This window comes from Lissotriton vulgaris, chromosome 6 (assembly GCF_964263255.1).
Source record: "Lissotriton vulgaris chromosome 6, aLisVul1.2, whole genome shotgun sequence".
Classification (NCBI taxonomy): Eukaryota; Metazoa; Chordata; class Amphibia; order Caudata; family Salamandridae; genus Lissotriton; species Lissotriton vulgaris.
This window is the reverse complement of record NC_141694.1, coordinates 1,155,014,366-1,155,032,402: the sequence shown is the minus strand read 5'-3', so window position 1 is coordinate 1,155,032,402 and position 18,037 is coordinate 1,155,014,366. Positions and strand designations below refer to the sequence as shown.

General features: G+C 47.4%; 1 protein-coding gene across 8 annotated transcripts in view; it reads right to left on the bottom strand.

Annotated features, from left to right (window-relative positions):
* MAP4K3 (mitogen-activated protein kinase kinase kinase kinase 3) overlaps window positions 1–18,037 on the bottom strand; it is a 1,209,829-nt gene that overhangs the window by 149,572 nt on the left and 1,042,220 nt on the right. For all 8 annotated transcript variants that reach the window (XM_086927230.1, XM_086927231.1, XM_086927232.1 and 5 more), the window contains one exon: window positions 7,304–7,374. In XM_086927230.1, coding sequence (XP_086783356.1) covers window positions 7,304–7,374 — 71 coding nt within the window. The remainder of the gene's footprint in view (window positions 1–7,303; window positions 7,375–18,037) is intronic.

The following is an 18,037-nucleotide window of genomic DNA, read 5'->3' as shown; positions in this document are numbered from 1 at the left end:
CGCCAATTGGAGTTCTGGACTTTTTGGTTCCGTCCAGAGGTGTCAGGGTACAACACCCGAAGACCCCGGAGTTCCACCTGCCTTGGTGCACAAATGAACAGAAACACGGGCTTCTCGATGGTGGCGTCAAAGACCAAAGGTTTATTACTGCAGGGACACAGAAGTCACAGAATCTACACACGGGCAGAGACTAGGAGCCTGTTCGATTTGTACAAAGAGGGCTGCTCCTTATATACGGTTTTTTATGCTAGGGGCAAATTCTTTACATGTAATACATTCCCAAAACCCTTGTGTCTAAAACAATAAATATTTGGTGTTACACAGGAACCGTCGATAATATCTGAGGCCAAACATTGCGAAAAGAGGGGTTCCCACTAGTTTGTCACAATTCCCTGTCAATATTGCATTCAGGACCCGGACCGCCTCATCGTAAAGTTCGTTACCTCCCCCTAATAAAGATTCAGAAAGAAAGAAACAGAGCCAGGTGCAGGAGATAGAAAAGCGGGATAAGAGATGTTTGTGGGTTGTAAATGGGCAAGGCTACCGGCTTCGGCCGCCTAATCATGATCAGGTACAATGGACACGAAGACCAGTTTGGCAGGACTGGCCTCGGGCAGAGGAGGCAGCCTTTGTCGAATCATGCAGCTACAGCGTGATCTGGTTTAAGGTGCACGTGTCATGTAAGAGGTGAATCTCCGGCTACGGCTACGTGTCCTTAATCAAAGTGGAGTGAATGAAGTGATCAGAGGCTATTGCATATGTGAGGGCAAGGAAACACAAAATGGCGGCCATGATCTAAGATGGATGCCGTGGGTATATCAGAAATATGTCAATGGAAGGAGTGCTCTTGCTCGTAGCGTAGCGAAAACACTAGGATATACTAAATGGATCATTTGCGGTTCACTGATACCATTTTTATGTATTTCCGACAAACTTAAAAACACGGGTTCAAGTCGTCACGGAACCGTCACGGAACCTCAGGGTCGCCTGGCTGCCAAGATAACATTACAGACTTTGGGAGGCAGGTCGAAAGACGTCAACTGCCGCCGCTCAATCTCCACGCAAGGAGTTGGAGGCTGGACAGGTTCGGGTGAAGGACCGTTCCCTGCTGCTGCGACAGAAGATCCTCCCGAAGAGACAGTCGGATCAGGGTTCCGATCGCCATGCTGAGTAGCTCGGTATACCAGTATCTACGTGCCCAATCCGGAGACACAAGAATAATTTGGGCCCGGTCGCGCTGAATCTTCTTCAGCACTCTGGGCAGAAGTGGTATAAGCGGAAAGGCGTACAATAGACCACAACTCCACTTGTGACGAAAAGCGTCACCGAGCGAGTGCCGCCTTGGAAATTCCAACGTGCAGAACTGATGACATTGCACGTGCTCTTCGGTGGCGAATAGATCTAACCAAGGCTCTCCTCACAGCTGATAGAGACCTTGCGCCACGTCCGAGTGCAGACACCATTCGTGATCCATCATGCACCGGCGGCTGACTTCGTCCGCCCTGGTGTTCAGAGAACCTGCCAGGCGTTGAACCACCAAGGTAATGCCTTGATGTTCCAGCCATGTCCAGAGACGCAGAGCCTCCTGACATAGGGTCCACGACCCCACCCCGCCTTGTTTGTTGCAATACCACATGGCGTTGGCATTGTCCGTGAACACCTGCACTACACTTCCCCGGACAGAGGCAAGGAAAGTTTTCAGTGCAAGTCGGATCGCCCGAAGCTCCAAAAGGTTGATATGGAGCCGGGACTCCACCGGAGACCAGAGGCCTCTGATCTCCGCCTCTCCCAATTGACCCCCCATCCCAGGAGGGACGCATCCGTCACCACTGTGTGCTCCGGTTGGGGAAGGGAGAACCCCACCAGATGCTTAGGTCGGCCGTAGTCTGAAGGTGGCTGACTGCTTGGGGCGAACCCGCCTTCAACAACCAATCATCGAGGTAGGTGAAGACTGACACCTCTGACCTGCGCAGATGAGTTGCGACCACCGCCATCACCTTCGTGAACAACCGAGGGGCGCTGGTAAGGCCGAAGGGGAGCGCGGAAAACTGAAAATGCTCCGGGCCTACCTTGAACCGCAGGTAGAGTTGGTGGGCCGGCAGGACGAGGATGTGAAAATATGCGTCCTGCAAGCCCAACGCTAGCATCCAGTCTTCAGGGTCGATAGAAGCCAGGACCTGAGCCAGAGTCAACATCTTGAACTTCTCCTTCCGGAGGAAGCGATGGACGTTCATGAGGTCCAAAATGGAACGCAAGCCCCCTTTGTTGTTCTTGGGAATCAGAAAGTAGTGGGAATAACAAACTTGTCCTACTTCTGGCCCATGAACGTGCTCGATGATGCCCTTGGCCAGGAGGGCGGTAACTTCCTGCTGGAGCAGGGCAAACAGATCCCCCGACATGCGGTGGAACTGAGGTGGCATGGCTGGGGGGGTAGACTCGAAGGGGAGGATGTAACCCCTTCGGACAATTTGCAGCACCCACTTGTCCAACATGACCAAACGCCAGTGGTGGAGGTGATGTTGAATCCTGCCTCCCACATGCGTGGAGTGCACCCTAAAGCTCGGACTAGTAAGGCCTTGAGGCGGATGCTGCGGGAGCGGAGGTGGACTGACCTGCCCGCTGGCCCCCTGTGCTGCCACGGCGGCCACCACGCCTGCGCTGATTTTGGTTCTGCGCAGGCTTCTGGCTGAACGAGCAGGCAGGGACGCCTCTTCCATGGCCACAGAAGGAACGAAAGGTAGACATGGCTTGGCGTGACGTGGAGAGACCCAAGGACTATGCCGTAGCCCGAGAGTCCTTCAAACGCTCCAGCGCACTGTCTGCCTTATCGACAAAGAGGCGATTACCATCAAGGAACATGTCCATGAAGGAACTCTGGACATCTCCCGAATACCCAGTGGACCGCAGCCAGGCATGGCGATGCAGGGCCACAGTTGTGGAGATTGCTCTCCCTAAAGAGTCCGCGGTGTCCAGCCCACACCGAATGGCAAACTTAGTGGCATTCTTACCCTCGGGAACAGCCTGGGAGAGCATAGCTTGGATCTCTTCAGGACACTGAGGCAACACCTGTGCAACAGTATCCCACACCGTGTGGGAATAGCGGCCCAAAAGGCATGCAGTGTTCAATGACCGCAGCCCTAAGCTGACCGAAGAGAACAACCGCTTGCCGAACTGCTCCAGCTTCTTAGAGTCCTTATCCGGCGGAGCCGTGGGAAAGGCACAGTGGGACGGCGAAGCTTGGATGACCAGACTCTCAGGCGTAGGATGAGTGGTCAGAAAAGCAGGGTTACCTGGCGCCGGGGCGATGACGCCTGGCGACGTTCTTATCCACAGGGGCCCCCGTGGCCGGCCGTAACCAAGTGCCCAACGAGGCATCAGTGAGGCTGCCCTCAAATGGCAGCAGGGGCTCCGATGAAGTGGACGCCGTCTAGTGCACCTCAGGGACGGGATTAGTTTTTAGGGCCACCATAGGGAGATCAAGGTTGAGGACCTCAACTGCACGACGGAGCACCATTGTGTGAGAAGCGCCCTCCTCCATGGTAGGCGGGGGAGAGGCAAACCCCCGGGTCCAAGGAGACATTAAGGTCACCGGCATCCTCTAAATCGTCCGCCCAGTCCTGCTCAGAGTCACACTGATGAGCAAGAGGGTCCTCGGACCCCTCCCGGTTATCCTCCACCTCCGCCGCATGTGGTGCAGACCGTGCTGGCAGGGCAGGGCCCGGGGAAGGAACAAACGGCACTGGGAACGGCACCGGCGGGCTCGAACCGGCACAGTGTCCCAATGCGGATCAAAGGTAGGAACAAAATTGGCCTGGAACCTGGGCAGGGGTGGGACAAATGGCATCCACTGCGGCGACAGAGGCGGACCCAAGGGTGGCGCTGGGGCTGAAGCCAGAGCCAGCGGCGCCGGAGCTGGAACTGCCGGTGGCGCCGACAGCACGACAAGATCTTGACATGGAACCGCAGGGCCCAATGGCGCGCAAGCAGGAGCCCGAGGCCTGAACAGGCGATCTATGGTAGCAAGAAATTCTTGCCCTGTGCTGGAGTCACCGACGGACCCGGATAAGGTGGGTAGGCCGCGTGACTCCCACTCTTCTGCATCCGGGGACTGACAGGGGGACGTCAGAGATTGACAACGCTTCTCCGACTTTTCTTTGTGTCGGCTCTTACCCGAATCCGAGGGTGAAGACTTGGAGCCCGGGGAGAGATGACGGTGGCCCGAGCATTCCCTGGAGCGGCCCCTGGACCGTGAACGGTACCGGGATGAGTGCCGGACCTCCTGCAGCTTCCGGTGTCGCTCTCTCAAGGCCTTTGGGCCATGGCCCGACAGTCCAGACAGGACCGGTAGTCGTGATTTCTCTCTAGACAGTAGAGGCAGACGTCGTGGGGGTCCGCCACCAGCATGTAGCGACGGCAGGCCACACAAGCCTTAAACCCAGGCATCCCTACCTGCACCAGAGAATACCCAAACTGACAGGAGACAAAAAGTCTCAAAAAGATAGTCAAAAATTTACTAAGGTATGTGCTCTAACCGGATCTGCGCTTACTAGCCCGGAAAAAGAAAGAACTGATGTCAGCGCGATTGGGTGGCGCCTAAGTAGTCTCCGTGACGTCATCTCGGCGCTTACGACGCCAGCGACGGACGCGGAGCCGCACAACGTCACTATTGACGCGAAGAGGTACTGCTAGTGAAAACTTTCCGGATCCTGTCGGATGCCTGGGGATATTCTAAGGTAAGGAATCTATCACTTACATGTCTCTTACAGATTGGACTCTGTCAGAGTTTCATTGAAGGGAAGCAAAGGTTCTGAAACAGAGGAAGAGGAATGAAGTACCTCCGTAAAAATATTAGATCTTAACTCTGCTGAAGGAAGAGACAACTCCAAGAGGTCTGCAGTCTTTCTGATCACATCATATGTGATCACCTCCTGTGTTGGCAGGCCCTTTGGTAATTAAAGCTCCCAATCAGTAGAGGTGTCCAGGCCACTAGCCTCTTGCAAACCCTCAAAATCCAAGTGAGGATCTACAATCTCTCCTTCCTCAGCCCCTCCATGTTCCTCCTGGTACTCGTCTTCCTCCAACTGCCTTTGAGCCTCTCCGAGATCTCAACCTCAGAATCGTCGTCGTCGGCGCCAGATGCGGCGCCGGTGAATTTGGGATCAGCGTTGAGTGGAAGTCCACAGGAACAGGAGTCGAAGGCGGTTGAGTCTGCACCAGTTCAGAACTGGACGGCGACACGGATAAACCATCTAGAGGAGCTCGTCCCTTCAAGGACTACACCATCGTTGAAAATCTCGCCATCGGAAGAGGCCAACTTCGTGGAGTGATAGGCATGAGAGGTGTCTGGGGAAAGTGAGGTGGCAAACCTCCCAAGGAAAATGCCAACAGACCGATGGGGCCAACAGGAGCACCAGTAGAGTTCACAGCTCACACAAACGTTATGCCTCGATGGTACGGAAAAAAGGGAACTGACGTAAGCACGCCGACGAGGTCTTCTAAGGTTCTGAAGACGTCAAGTGGAGTCACGTGCTGAGCTGTTCTATTGTGACGTACTCATCGATGTGGGGGTGCGGAGGAGAAAAGCTTCAGTGGAATGCTGCACATAGGAGTAATTCAAAAGGTGAGTAATCCACAGACAGATGTATCCATCAGAACCTGGCCTACTAAAACGTAAAAGGACAAGAGTTGACCCTCTTGAAAGAAATCACCCCGTACTTGTATACCCTGCTGTTGCCCAGATTTTAGGATCTTAGGGTATCTGGGCACATGCATTTCCCATGAGACTCGAAAGGGGAATTGCAGGCTGCATATGGGATAACACCAGTCATGATACGCAGAATTCACTGAAAGCAACAATGTGCTATGCATAAGAGAAGGAATTAGGGGTAATAGTCTTATTTTTACCAGTTAAGAGTCATATCATCTCTGTTAAACTCCATGCAGCTGCCAATAAGGCTGTGCCATCCAGCTGATTACTGGATAGCCAGTAATACACCCAATGTGGTTGGGCCACAAAGTAGTAGCACTCAAAGTTTGAGGTTCTCAGCCCGCCCAGTTCATCTGCATCGGAAGCTGCAATGCTGCTAGTGCCACTCAGCAGAGCCTACCACACCAAATAAATTCTCTCAACAGGGCGTCTAAGCCATGAAAAGATTTTACCTGGAGGTATAGTGGTAATTGCAAAAGTAATGTTGCAGCCAAAAGAGCATGACCATTTTTGACAGTGTTACTTGACCCATTACTTATAGCTGCAGTGTTTCCAAAAGGCTATGTGGATGTTGTCATTATCCTGGTGACACTACCATCCATCAAGTTCTGTCCATGGTTTTAAAAGGTTTATACCCAAGTAATTAAAAAGTGTTTCCCTGACACTGCTGTGTTTCTCCTCCAATGAGTACATGCACCTCCATGGTATCAGGAACAAGAGAAAACAAGCATGATTTGTGCCAGCTGACCCTCAGGCCCAAAACTGCAGCAAAAGTTAAGTGTACCATAGTCGCATCTTTACCATTTTACACAAGAATAGCTTCTGTATATAGGATAATTGAATATGCTCTGTCACCTAGTGGGATGCCCCACAACACACTTTCTATCTTGCCTCGTCGAATAGCCATGGGATTAACCTGAAGAGCAAAAAGGAGAGGGCAAGTGGGCAGCCTTTTCTAGTCCCTATTAGAATCAATCACCAATGCCCGATATGTCTGAAGGGAATAGTGGGAATGATCTCTGCAACTGGCTTGAGGTGCACAAAGCTTAGGTTACCAATCTCTCTAGGGAAGGGTGGGCAGACAGAAAAGCTGGGTCTTTTGGAGCCAGACAATAGCGTCTGGTCATTAACCTACTGATAGCTAGCGCTGAAGAGGGTTTCTTACATGCTGCCATGGCGGGTTTCGTCAAGGCCTTGTTGAAGGACAGTAATGTCTCAGATGTCAGAGTCGCAGGGAGCGGCACTTCAGTGAGGACACTGGTCTTGACATCGATGGTGGTAGCGTCAAGTCCAGTAACTCAGCAGCTTCCAGATGACTGATTGAAGAGGGGTTGGAGGTCCATTTAAAAAATCTGTGTCAATTTCGGAGCAGGTGTTTAACCCACTAGCAGAGCATAAACCAGGCACTTCATATGGGTTTTCTACACCACAATCAGCATCACCATAAAAGTTAAGAGGGTCAGTTTTGAAGATTCAGGATTCAGTCTGATGCCTGGATCAGTTTACAGCTGAGGAATCTGTAGGTAGAAGTGTCCCTCAGAAACATTTTCATTTTACATCATGAAAACACAAAATGTGCAGACAGTCATCACTCACCTCATTTGAACGAAAACTTCTCCCTTGCATTCCATGTTTCCAGAATGCTAGAACGCTATCCTGTAAACAAACTAACAAACAAGTTAAATCAATAAATAAACAGATCTATTTAGATATAGATTATGAATACACAAAGTAATAAAGTAATATATAAACAATTGAACAAGTTACTTACCTTCAGTAACTCCTTATCAGGTAGAGACTATCTATATGCAGATTCGTTACCTAAGAATATCCCTAGGTGTCAAACTGAAAACAGAAGATTTTCGATCAGTACTCTTGCTCACCGGCAGGTGGCGTAGTTCGGCTCGGCATAGTGATCCAAGCTGGAAATTACACAGGCTGTACCTATAAAGGTACCACCTTGGTGCGCTTTCATCAGAATCTTTTGTGACTTTCCACGACAGGAACGCAGAGCCACGAGGAGGATTGACCACTGGAATAGAAAAGACTAAGAACCTGAAAATTGTGTCCCTTACACCTTTACCGGTTCGCAAAGCGGGGAAGATGGGAGGGGCGGTAAGAAATCTGTGGCTAGATAGAGTCTCTACAAGATAAGGAGTTACTAAGTAACTTGTTCATATGATAGAGACTTCTAGATGCACATTCCTAACCTTGGAATAGATGACCAAGCAATACCTCACCAGAGTAAGTCTGCAAACACGATTAGACCAAAAAATACTACAGGGCCGAACGGGCAAAGTGCCTGCACGATGGACATGATTGTCCTGGCAGTAATGATTTTTGAACATGTGCAGTGATGCCCACATCAAATGCTCATCAAAAAGCAAAACATATAGCCAGATTACATGGGCTGAACCCACTTCGTTACATCCACACTAGATCATCGAGATGACCCTAAGCTTGTGACCACTGCCACACAAAACATTGCTGTAGAGGGCGAATGTGTAATCTGGTTTATGGCACAATTGCTATACATTTTGCCATCATTCCAAGTAGGCTCTTAGTTTTTACTTATATTGGATGGAGTAGCCTGAAAAAGAGGCAGCAGCTATTGAAATGTCATCACCCTCTGGTTGTTGGGGTATGCTGAACCATGACTGTATTCTGTATTGATCCTAGAAATGGTTGGATCTATTGAGGTGAGTGTAGGAAGGTGGCTCTGTATATAGTATACCAAAGTAAGGAATAGTATGCACAGAGTCCAGGGGAATCCCAAAGTTAGGCAGAGGTAAAAGTAGATAATACCTTACTCTATATATGTGGTAGTGCAGGCGGGCAGTAAGGCTTTATCAGAGGGTATTGTTAAGCATTTATTTTTACAGACTATGGCAAGAAAGGATGTCACACACTCAAAGACTGAACTCAGACCAATCTTGTTTGTATCAAAAATATTATTTAGTTATTTTTTTTCTGAAACCAAGCCAGGCTTGCAATACTTTGCAATATTTATGCAGTCAATTACAGTTAAATGCAGGTTCAAATGCAGTTGGTTGATTAACAGGTAAGTCAATAATCAGGAACACTTTACAGTTACTTTGTAGATTACAGTACACGTAACTTCTTAGATTACTTTTTAAGTTACTTTTGCTAATCAGTGTGATATGCCTAGATATCACACTGAGACATTTCCTAGACAAAAGGTGAGTAATTCACTTTTTGCAGATATGCAGTTTCTCCACACTTAAAATAATTTTCAAAGAAAAGCAGTCAATGCTGCTATCTGTTTACAGGTAAGTTACTTTGTTGTGGTAGTTGGGTTTCTGGGGTTAGAACCAGGGTTCCCCCAGGGTCGAGAATGCACTCTTGAAACACCCTCAGCGGCACTAGGGCGGCTGGGTGCGGCGTGCTGAGGCCCAATGCTATCCAGCGGGAGATAGGGGATCGACAGTTGGGGGCTGCTCACGAGAAGGCCAAAGGTTGTGGGAGCAAAGCTCCTGGTGTTAGGCTCAGGGAAAAGGGGAATTTGTTTTTGCACAAAAAGTGCACACACAGCGGCACAGAGGCGGCTGGGTGCAAGGTGCTGGTTTGGCGTTGGGTGCCCTGTTGGTTTCAATGGGGATTCTCTGGTTGCAATAAACACTGCAAGCTCCGGGACGAAAATCTTCTGGAGGCGACCACCAGTAAGAGAGGTAAGTTGGGATAACTGGAGATGCTGGGACATTGTTAGTTGGGCCACCCAAGGCTGCAGGACGTCAGGTGGAAGGGAATCTTGAGGCGTTGGGTTTTTCTTACCAGTTTCGGTTGTGGATGGGGGTTTCTCCAGAAAGGGGCTGCAGGCGTCGACTGGAGATTCAAGGCAGGTCAGAGATCACTCGATCTCAGGGCAGGATCACCGGAGAGACCTGCTCCTGGTGTTGGGCAACTCAAACTTGTGTTTGCATATTCCGCCCTAAGTGCGCTGGGGATGCCCAGACGTGGGTCCCAGGCACTCCACACCACTGGAGTCAAGCTAGCCGGGCTGATGAGAGGTGTTACCTCGAAACCGGTCCGGTCCTCGGATGCTTGATTCCGTTCTGGGAAGGACATGGCTTTTGTAGTTCGGACTGGACTGTTCCCATGGGGCACAGGGTCAGAGCTGATTTGCATATCGCCATTGTCTAACCCAGGGTGGTGTGGAGTGCAAAAAAACAATGGATTTAGGCCCAGATCTTTGGACTGGGGTGAGTGTGTGACATTGATCCACATTCGGTCCATCACCTGTTGTGTTTGCATAATCCAACTCAAACTTGGGCCTTGGGCGTTGGAGGCAGAGTAGTGCAGCAGCGTGGATTTTGGCCGGAGCCAGAGACAGTATGTGAGCAAATCCAGTGCTCACGGGAGACAAAGTCTTTGTTTGGGAAGGCAGGGCAGGGCAGGTCCTCCGGGTTCTTGGGGGCTGCTGGCTGAAGAACATGCCGGGATTTTGATGTAGCGGGTTCGAGGTTGGGAAAGGCCGGTAAGGCTCGGTGAAAGTCCGTGGGTATCCTCCTCTTCTTAGTTCAGCACAGCTTCTTCGGTCCTTCTTCTACTCTCTTTTTGTCTGAGGAGGCCAGGTTCAGGGTTGCCCCTATGTACCACATTTAGGGGTGTTACACGTTGGTACAGGTTGGGACAATGGGTCCCTTCCTTGGGGTGGGTACACCCCCTATTATGCCACCCTCCAGTGGGAGGGGGACATACGCCTCACAGTGGTTGGCTTGGTCCCACCATCTGAGAGTTGTGCTTCCCCTCGCCTTCCCGACCTGAGAGGTGGGGTAGGCAAAGGTAGGCATACCTCTCCTCCTAACTTGGTTTTCCAGACGATTCTCCCGCCCAAAGTGGGGGTCAAAGCCGGTGGGGGCCAGTTGCTGGGAGCAGCAAATGGCTGGGGTAGCTAACAAAGGCAGCAAGCCTTTGAAGCTTCACCTTTGTGGACCCTGCCCATCCTGGGGGAGGAGGCTTGGCATCTCATCCCAGGAGGTGCATTATTTCAAGACCCCAAGAGTGGCAGGCTTTCGACCAAGGGGTCCAGAAACATGTCTGGTGGTGGCAGCTGGAGAGCAGCCACTCAGCCAGGACTCTAGAGATAGGTCATTGTTCTCTAAGATGCCCTCTGAGTGTATATTCCATTAAATCCCACATGGGCATCAGTGTGGGTTTAATGTGCTGAGAAGGTTGATAACAAACTTCCCAGTTTTCAGAAAAAGCCATTATGGTGCTGGGGAATTCATAATGACATTACGGCATTACTGCACTTAGAATGTCTAAGAATTGACTAAGACACTGTAGGGGCTGATGCACCTGTAACCTCGCCACTGGTATAGTGCACCCAGATAGAGGGGTGGCTTACCTAGGCAAGGGTAGTGGGTTGTAGGCATGGCACACAGGGATGTGTTGCATGTCGACTCTTCACTTAGTTCTGCAGCAAATCACGCAGCCTGCATTGAAATTGTGTGTCTGTGTGTGTGTGTGTGTGTCTATAAAGGTACAGGGCCTCTAAGGGTGGCACAATAAGTCATGCAGCCCTTAGAGGTCTCCCCTGGTCACAGTGCCCTTGATGCCTAAGGTACCTTTAACAAGGGACTTACATGTGGCCAAAGAGTTGCCAATTGGGTTTTGCAACATTAAAGTTTAGGGAAAGAACATAGGCCCTGGGTACCTGAGTGACAGGAGTGCAGAGCAAACTCAGTCAAAGTTCATCAAGAATTTGTCAAAATGTTGGGACAACCATGCAAAAAGGTGCACTTTGCTACACTGAGATTTTGTCACAATGATTGAGAACCCTGATTCGTGTTTTAAATGTAGAGCCATTTGAGAGTGTGAAAGACATTTTTGCTTGCTGCTGCTCTTGATCAGCCAGTTATCTAGATAAGGGAATATGGATGCCCTCTCTCCCGAGGTGTGCTGCAACCAGTGCCAAACATTTTGACCCTGTTATCCCACAGGAGTTAACTTTTAATTCATAGTGTTGTCCAATTACCACAAATGTTAAAAATCTAAAATGAGTGATGTGCAGGATGAATTGGGATATGAAAATATGATTCTGAGGTCTAACGAAGTCAAAGTCTCCTTTGCAAAGCAGTGGGGTGATGTCCTGTAGTAGTGTCATATGGAAATGCTTTGACATGATTACATTTTCTGAGATATAATATAGGTTGCAGTGTTCCATCCTTTTTTGGAACGGGGAAATACATTGAGTGTACACCCTGTCCTCTTTCTAGAGGAGGAACTATTTCTATAGCAGCTTTTAGAAGGAGAGCTTGAACTTCCTCTTGTAGTAGGGCAAGACATTGTTGGCTGTAACCCTTGTTATTTGAGGTATGTTGGGTGGGTTGGTGTGGAATTCAAGACAATAGCCTATTGGACGACACTCTGATCTGACGTGATTTCGTCCCAGAATGGATGAAAATATTATCTCCCCCTACTGGTTTTATATCCTTTTGGTGGGGCTGGGACAGTCAATACTTGGTGGTTGTGCTTTCCTTGGGGGATGCACCTTTACCATTACCTATCTAACTTATCTTTGAATACCCCCAGCTGTGAGGGGGTGGGGGGGGGGGGGGGGTCCGGAAAGGTATGTTGTCTATGAAATATTTGTGTTTGCGATATTTGCCCTGATTTGGGTAAACTTCTTGGAGGGGCCTAAGATGTTCGTAGTGTGCACTCACTGAATTTGCTATTTCTGTGTCCTTTTTCATTCTTTTCTAACATTTCGTCCACCTGGGGCTCGAAAAGATGGTCCCTATCAATCGGATTATTTAGAAAGTATTGTTGCGGCTCAGGTTTAAATGCTGATACTCTCAGCCATGCATGTCTGCAAAGCAGCATACTGGAGTTTATACCCTAGAAGTAGTGTCAGCTGCAACAAGTGCGCAACAAATGTTTCAATGCAAGATTAATTTTTCCCCTCGCAACTACATCTTCACCCTGCTGCCTTTATGCTTATGGTAAACATTGTATAAGTGTTTACATGTCTTCACAAAGGAATCTGTTTTATCATGATAATAAGGCAACTGAATTTGCAATATACCAGTGAGCTGAAGCACCTAAGCCAACTCTTTTCCCTGCTGTATCTATGCTTTTGTTTTCTTTATCAGCAATTCTGGCATTTTTTGTTGTTTGCACAGATGACCTCTTTTTAGCCATATGAACTACAAGTCTGATGGAACCTGAGACATTGTGTAAATGGGATCATCAAGGCATGCCTTATATTTTTTTCTATTTGTGGAGTAGCTAGCCAGGCACTGGTAGGATGTTTAAAATTATCAAGAGCTGATTTCATCATCCCCTTTAGCATTGGTAAAAACTGAACTACGCTCAGTTTTTGAGAAGGTCTCTACAAGAAAATAGTCTTCCACTTCCACAACGTGCAGAGAAATTGTGGGAACAAACCACTCTGAATAACAGCATGGTATGCTGTTGTATCGTCCGGGAGAGATGGTTTCACCATATAAGACTTAGTATCGTGATCCTCTGGAGAACCTGTATAGCAGTCCTTCTAAGGGTCGTCGTCTTCAACAGATGGATTGGCGTATGGGTATGTTCTCATATGGACTAGTTGGATCTGAGTGAACAGATCACTCTGGGAATTGTGAAGGAGGAAAGAGAGTTAATGGTAGTGGTGCTGGTGAAAGTGCTGGCAAGTGTGCAACTAGTGGAGCATGGTGGTTGTCTTCATGCTGAGTAAACGCGGAATGCTCTCTTTTTCTTTTAGTGTCCAGGTTGTGGAGATGTCCAATTTTTCCTCAAATTAGAATTTTTTTCTGAGGAATGGGAGGAAGCATGTGCACCAGTAGTCTTTGTGCTGGTTTTGTAAGAATTTTCCCCATATCACGTTGAATAAAAAGTTTATTTTGGAAAGTGTCGAGCTCATCAGCTAGTCTTTCTAAAATTGGTGACTCTGAAGTCTCCAAAACTGGAGTCGAAATCTCACTTGATTTTGGCTCAGAACGTGGTGGTTTCAGCTTCAAACTTTTGGGTTCGTAGTCAACACTGAAGCCTTATGTTTCACAGGAGTTTCCAAAAAGAGGGGGATTTTGGTCACCTCTCTCAGCTCCAATGTTTATCTTGGCTCTGACTGGGGCTTGAAGACGACTGTGGGCCCACACGTCTTCTCATCTTTTTTGGGAATGGTGCTCCTCTTCGACATTATGTTGTTTTTGGTGTATTTTGTCCTCAAGAACAGGATCAGTACTCATGGAACTTGCTGCCTTCTGCCCAGGTGGTGCTGACTTCTTCAGATCGAAATGTTCCAGTTCTTCATCAGAAGCCTCTGATGAGTCCATCTCGGAACTTCATGATTTTGTGATGTCTTGTGACTTGGATGGACCCAGCACTTGTACCTCAATGTTAAGAGGGTCTGTTCCCCCGAAAATAACTTGCGCTTCCTGATCCTGCATCCTGGAATGTGCCCAGTGTCTTTCTCTTCTATATGTTAAAGTCTTTTTTCATCAAAAGGTCTGACATAACGTGCACTCCGACTCCTGGTGATTTAGAGAAAGGAGAAATTAAAAACCACATGCTGATCTGACCAGAGATTCTTCAAGTTACAAAGTGGGCAGAAAAGAAAGGGAGTCTGCTCCATCTGCCCACGTTCTCTAAAGCAGAGTCCTCAATATTTTCAACTTGGTAGTTCGAATGTATTCGAATGATGATTAAATATGGTTTTGATAAATTATTGGTTCCCAAAAGTGATGACATGATGCAGGGCCTGATGGCGTACAGACAGAAAAACAACAGTATTGGAAGCCTGCTTTTCCTGCCCGAACCATATGGCGGAAAAAACAAATTCAAGGGTGGATCTAAAGCCCATGTACATTTTGGGCCAAGCGAGGAGTCACTCCACCCAAGGTGATCGAAACTTCATAGATAAACAACCCTGCAATGTCCAGACCAAACACTAGATAGGAGGAGTTTACAAGACATGCGTATCTACAGCAACACATGCTATGGACAGAAAAGAATTGTCAGTTACCCACAGGAAACAGCATGTATTTTATTTTGAAGATTTACTGCTCAGGAATTCAAGGGGATCAGGACTCATGAAGGTCTTGAAGACATATACGCTAAGCTAACATAATGCACATCATCTGGGCATGTCTTGGAAGAGCACTGTAGTGCATAAAGTCTTAGAGCAGAGGCCTCATCCGGGAATAACAGCCAGAGTAAAAGCTGGCTGGCTACCCAGGTTCAGGAACATAACAATAAGTGGTAATTGCGTATATGCCGATATTGACTCGCAAATCTTTTACAACAGTTCTAGGCGTCAGCCGAGCGTGGGAGGCTACATTTTTAAGTGTGTTTAGCCTTAACTGTGTACAATGGGACGCGCTTCTCTTCTTTAATTGCGCAGATAGACCGCCTTATGCTGTCTAGCAGGGATCCTGAAACTACACTGGCCTGTTCATTACTGCGATCTCTGTTGCAGTTTTCACAATTTTGAGCAAAACATTGAATATCTATACTCATTCCTGGCCACCAGTACTCTGATTGTAATTCTTTCAGAGAAACCTTGATTGTTTGGTGTCTCAGACCCAACCCCATGTGTGCTTCCAGTAAGAGGAAGCCCCTCTTGCTCCTGTTTGGAATTACTCTGTCCCCCACTCCAGGGATTCGAGCAAAAGGAACGGAGTTTGCATCGATTACGTATGCATAATTGAGTGGATAGTTCACGGGCAGTGCTGCACAGTCGCCTTTTATGGTCGTTTTTACTGCCAGCATGGTTTCCCCGTCTATGTATTTTTCTGCACGCATTTTGTGGCTACGGAAGCCGGTTTAGTTGCTTCCGCTATGGCTGTATTAGCCAATGAATTCCCTGCAACGTGAACGCCATCACGTCGAAGACTCTGTGCGTGAATCACGTGAGTCTTTTGTAGTTCTTTGTGTAAAAGAGCTACCTGTTTCCAGAGCAATTTATGCTTTATTGTGGCACCTGTGTCATCTTTGTAGTCGTTTTCAATCCACCTCTGCAATTTATTGTTGTAAGAGTTGACGCAAAAATGAGAATCGCACACGATAAGTGTCGGGAATTCACGTTCTGCATTTTCAAGCGCCATCTTTAAACATCTGATTTCAGTTCTCTGAACCGAACAGTTTCTTACAGATTCAGTTTTTGTTACTTTCGGTCTGAATTTACCGCACAGCCAACGACCTTTAATGATCGCACATGCTGCATCGTAGGATTTTCTCTCTACGTTGAAATGCTGTACAAATCCATCTGTATAGATTATACAGGCGTATTGTGGGAGAGGCAGAAGTTCGATTGGCAGAGGATATTCTTCTTCATACTCTAAATCATTCAGTTCTTTGAATTGCGGGGCGAAATAGTATTTCACATCTTCCGCTCCTAGAGAATCTACATACTGTATCCATTTCGGATACAGTGACACTGTAGGCAGGTTTACTGGGCTGAATAGCGCCTCGAAGGCGGATTCCGCTGTGAGGATATTAATCCATTTGCCGTGTGCTAGTTCTCGTTCATTTGCTAATGCAATTTGCACTGCTTTCACAGTTCTTTCTGTGTGACTGAATGCTTTTTCTACTTGTGTGTACAAGTGAGATTTAATTGAAATTGGTACCTTTTCTCCCTCATTAGAGGTTAGGTATGTGAATCCGCATCTTCCTGGGATGACTCGGATTACAAGATCACGTGTGTTGTCACGTGTATCTAATTTTGTTTTTGCTAACATGTCTGTTTGCAGCGATCTCAAAATTTCTGTGTGTTTTTGAGTCCAAATGATTTGTTTAAAATCAGGTTTAATTAGTTCGTAGAGAGGTTTAACCCTCTCTGCGTAATTTAGAATGTAAGTTCTTCCGAAATTCAGAAAACCTAGAATGGATTGTAAATTCTTCAGCGTTTTTGGAGCTTGGAGTACAGCGCACTTCTCTAAGAAGTTGTCCGCTAGGCTTTTCCCTTCACTTGATAATTCGTACCCTAAGAATAGTACTGTCAGATGGGCAATTCGAGACTTTTTAAAGTTGAATTTGTAACCCTCTGCTGCGAACCCAAGTATAATGGTGTTCACTCTTTTCAAGTGAGTATCCAAGTCGTCGTCTGTGAGATAGATATCATCTACGTAAGATAATGCCTCATCATCATATATTTGTAGTAACTCTGTTACTCTAGCTGAGAATAGTCCTGGGCTGTTCTTGAACCCCTGTGGGAGTCGACAGAATTTTTTTCTGCGACCCAAATGCTGAGAAAGCGGTCAAATATCTGCTTTCCGGTGCAATGTTTTGACAAAAGAAACCATTAGATATGTCTAATGTCGTTTCATATTTTTTCCTAACTATGTTATTCATTAGGGCTGCACTATGCGAGTTTTGTACTGCAAATGTTTTACAAAATGTATTAAGATGTCTGTAGTCCAAAACTAGATGATATGAATTGTCTGGCTTGGAGACAGGAAACAAAGGATTGTTGATTTGAGAGGTGCATGTTTCAATCACCCCCTGGTATTCAAGTTGATCTAAGATCTCCCTGACCTGTTTTTTAGCTTCTTGCTTAATGGGATACTGCCGTTGGGCAGTTGGTTCACTTTTTAACTGGATTTTGTGTGGAGGTGAGTCCTCATCCCATCCTACATGATTTTTATATAGGGCCGGTGCCTGGGCTACTGCCCATTTCCTTGCATATGTATATTTTCTGTGAATCGGAATGTGATTCGAGAAGGCAGGCATAATCACTTCTTCGCCATGAGGGCACTCCCTGACAAACTCTGGGGGCTAATCTTTTTCAGCTAACAGAATATCATAGCCTTTTGAAAGCTTATCCCAAAATAGACCTCTTATTTTCCTAGTCTTATCACCCTCTATACGCAATGTTATTTCGTATATTTTATGGGGCTCGCTAAGTCTGGTGTCGGCAGTTTCAACCTGAATGTATTCATTCGTGTCCACTGTCTCCAGATGACTCATCAAGATCTTGCGCGCTATACTGATTTCTGCTGCACTGTCCAACATTGTCAATGCCCACTCCCCGTTTTTCAACTGTATCCTCAGTATTCTCGGCATGGTTGATTACTCTAATACTGGCTACCTTCTTTTTTGAAAATTGAGATTTTTTACTCTGAGCAGGTTCCTTGTCTTTGGACTTGGTGTGCTCTCCTGGGTCTGACCGTCCTGGCACTCCCTGACAAACTCTGGGGGCTAATCTTTTTCAGCTAACAGAATATCATAGCCTTTTGAAAGCTTATCCCAAAATAGACCTCTTATTTTCCTAGTCTTATCACCCTCTATACGCAATGTTATTTTGTATATTTTATGGGGCTCGCTAAGTCTGGTGTCGGCAGTTTCAACCTGAATGTATTCATT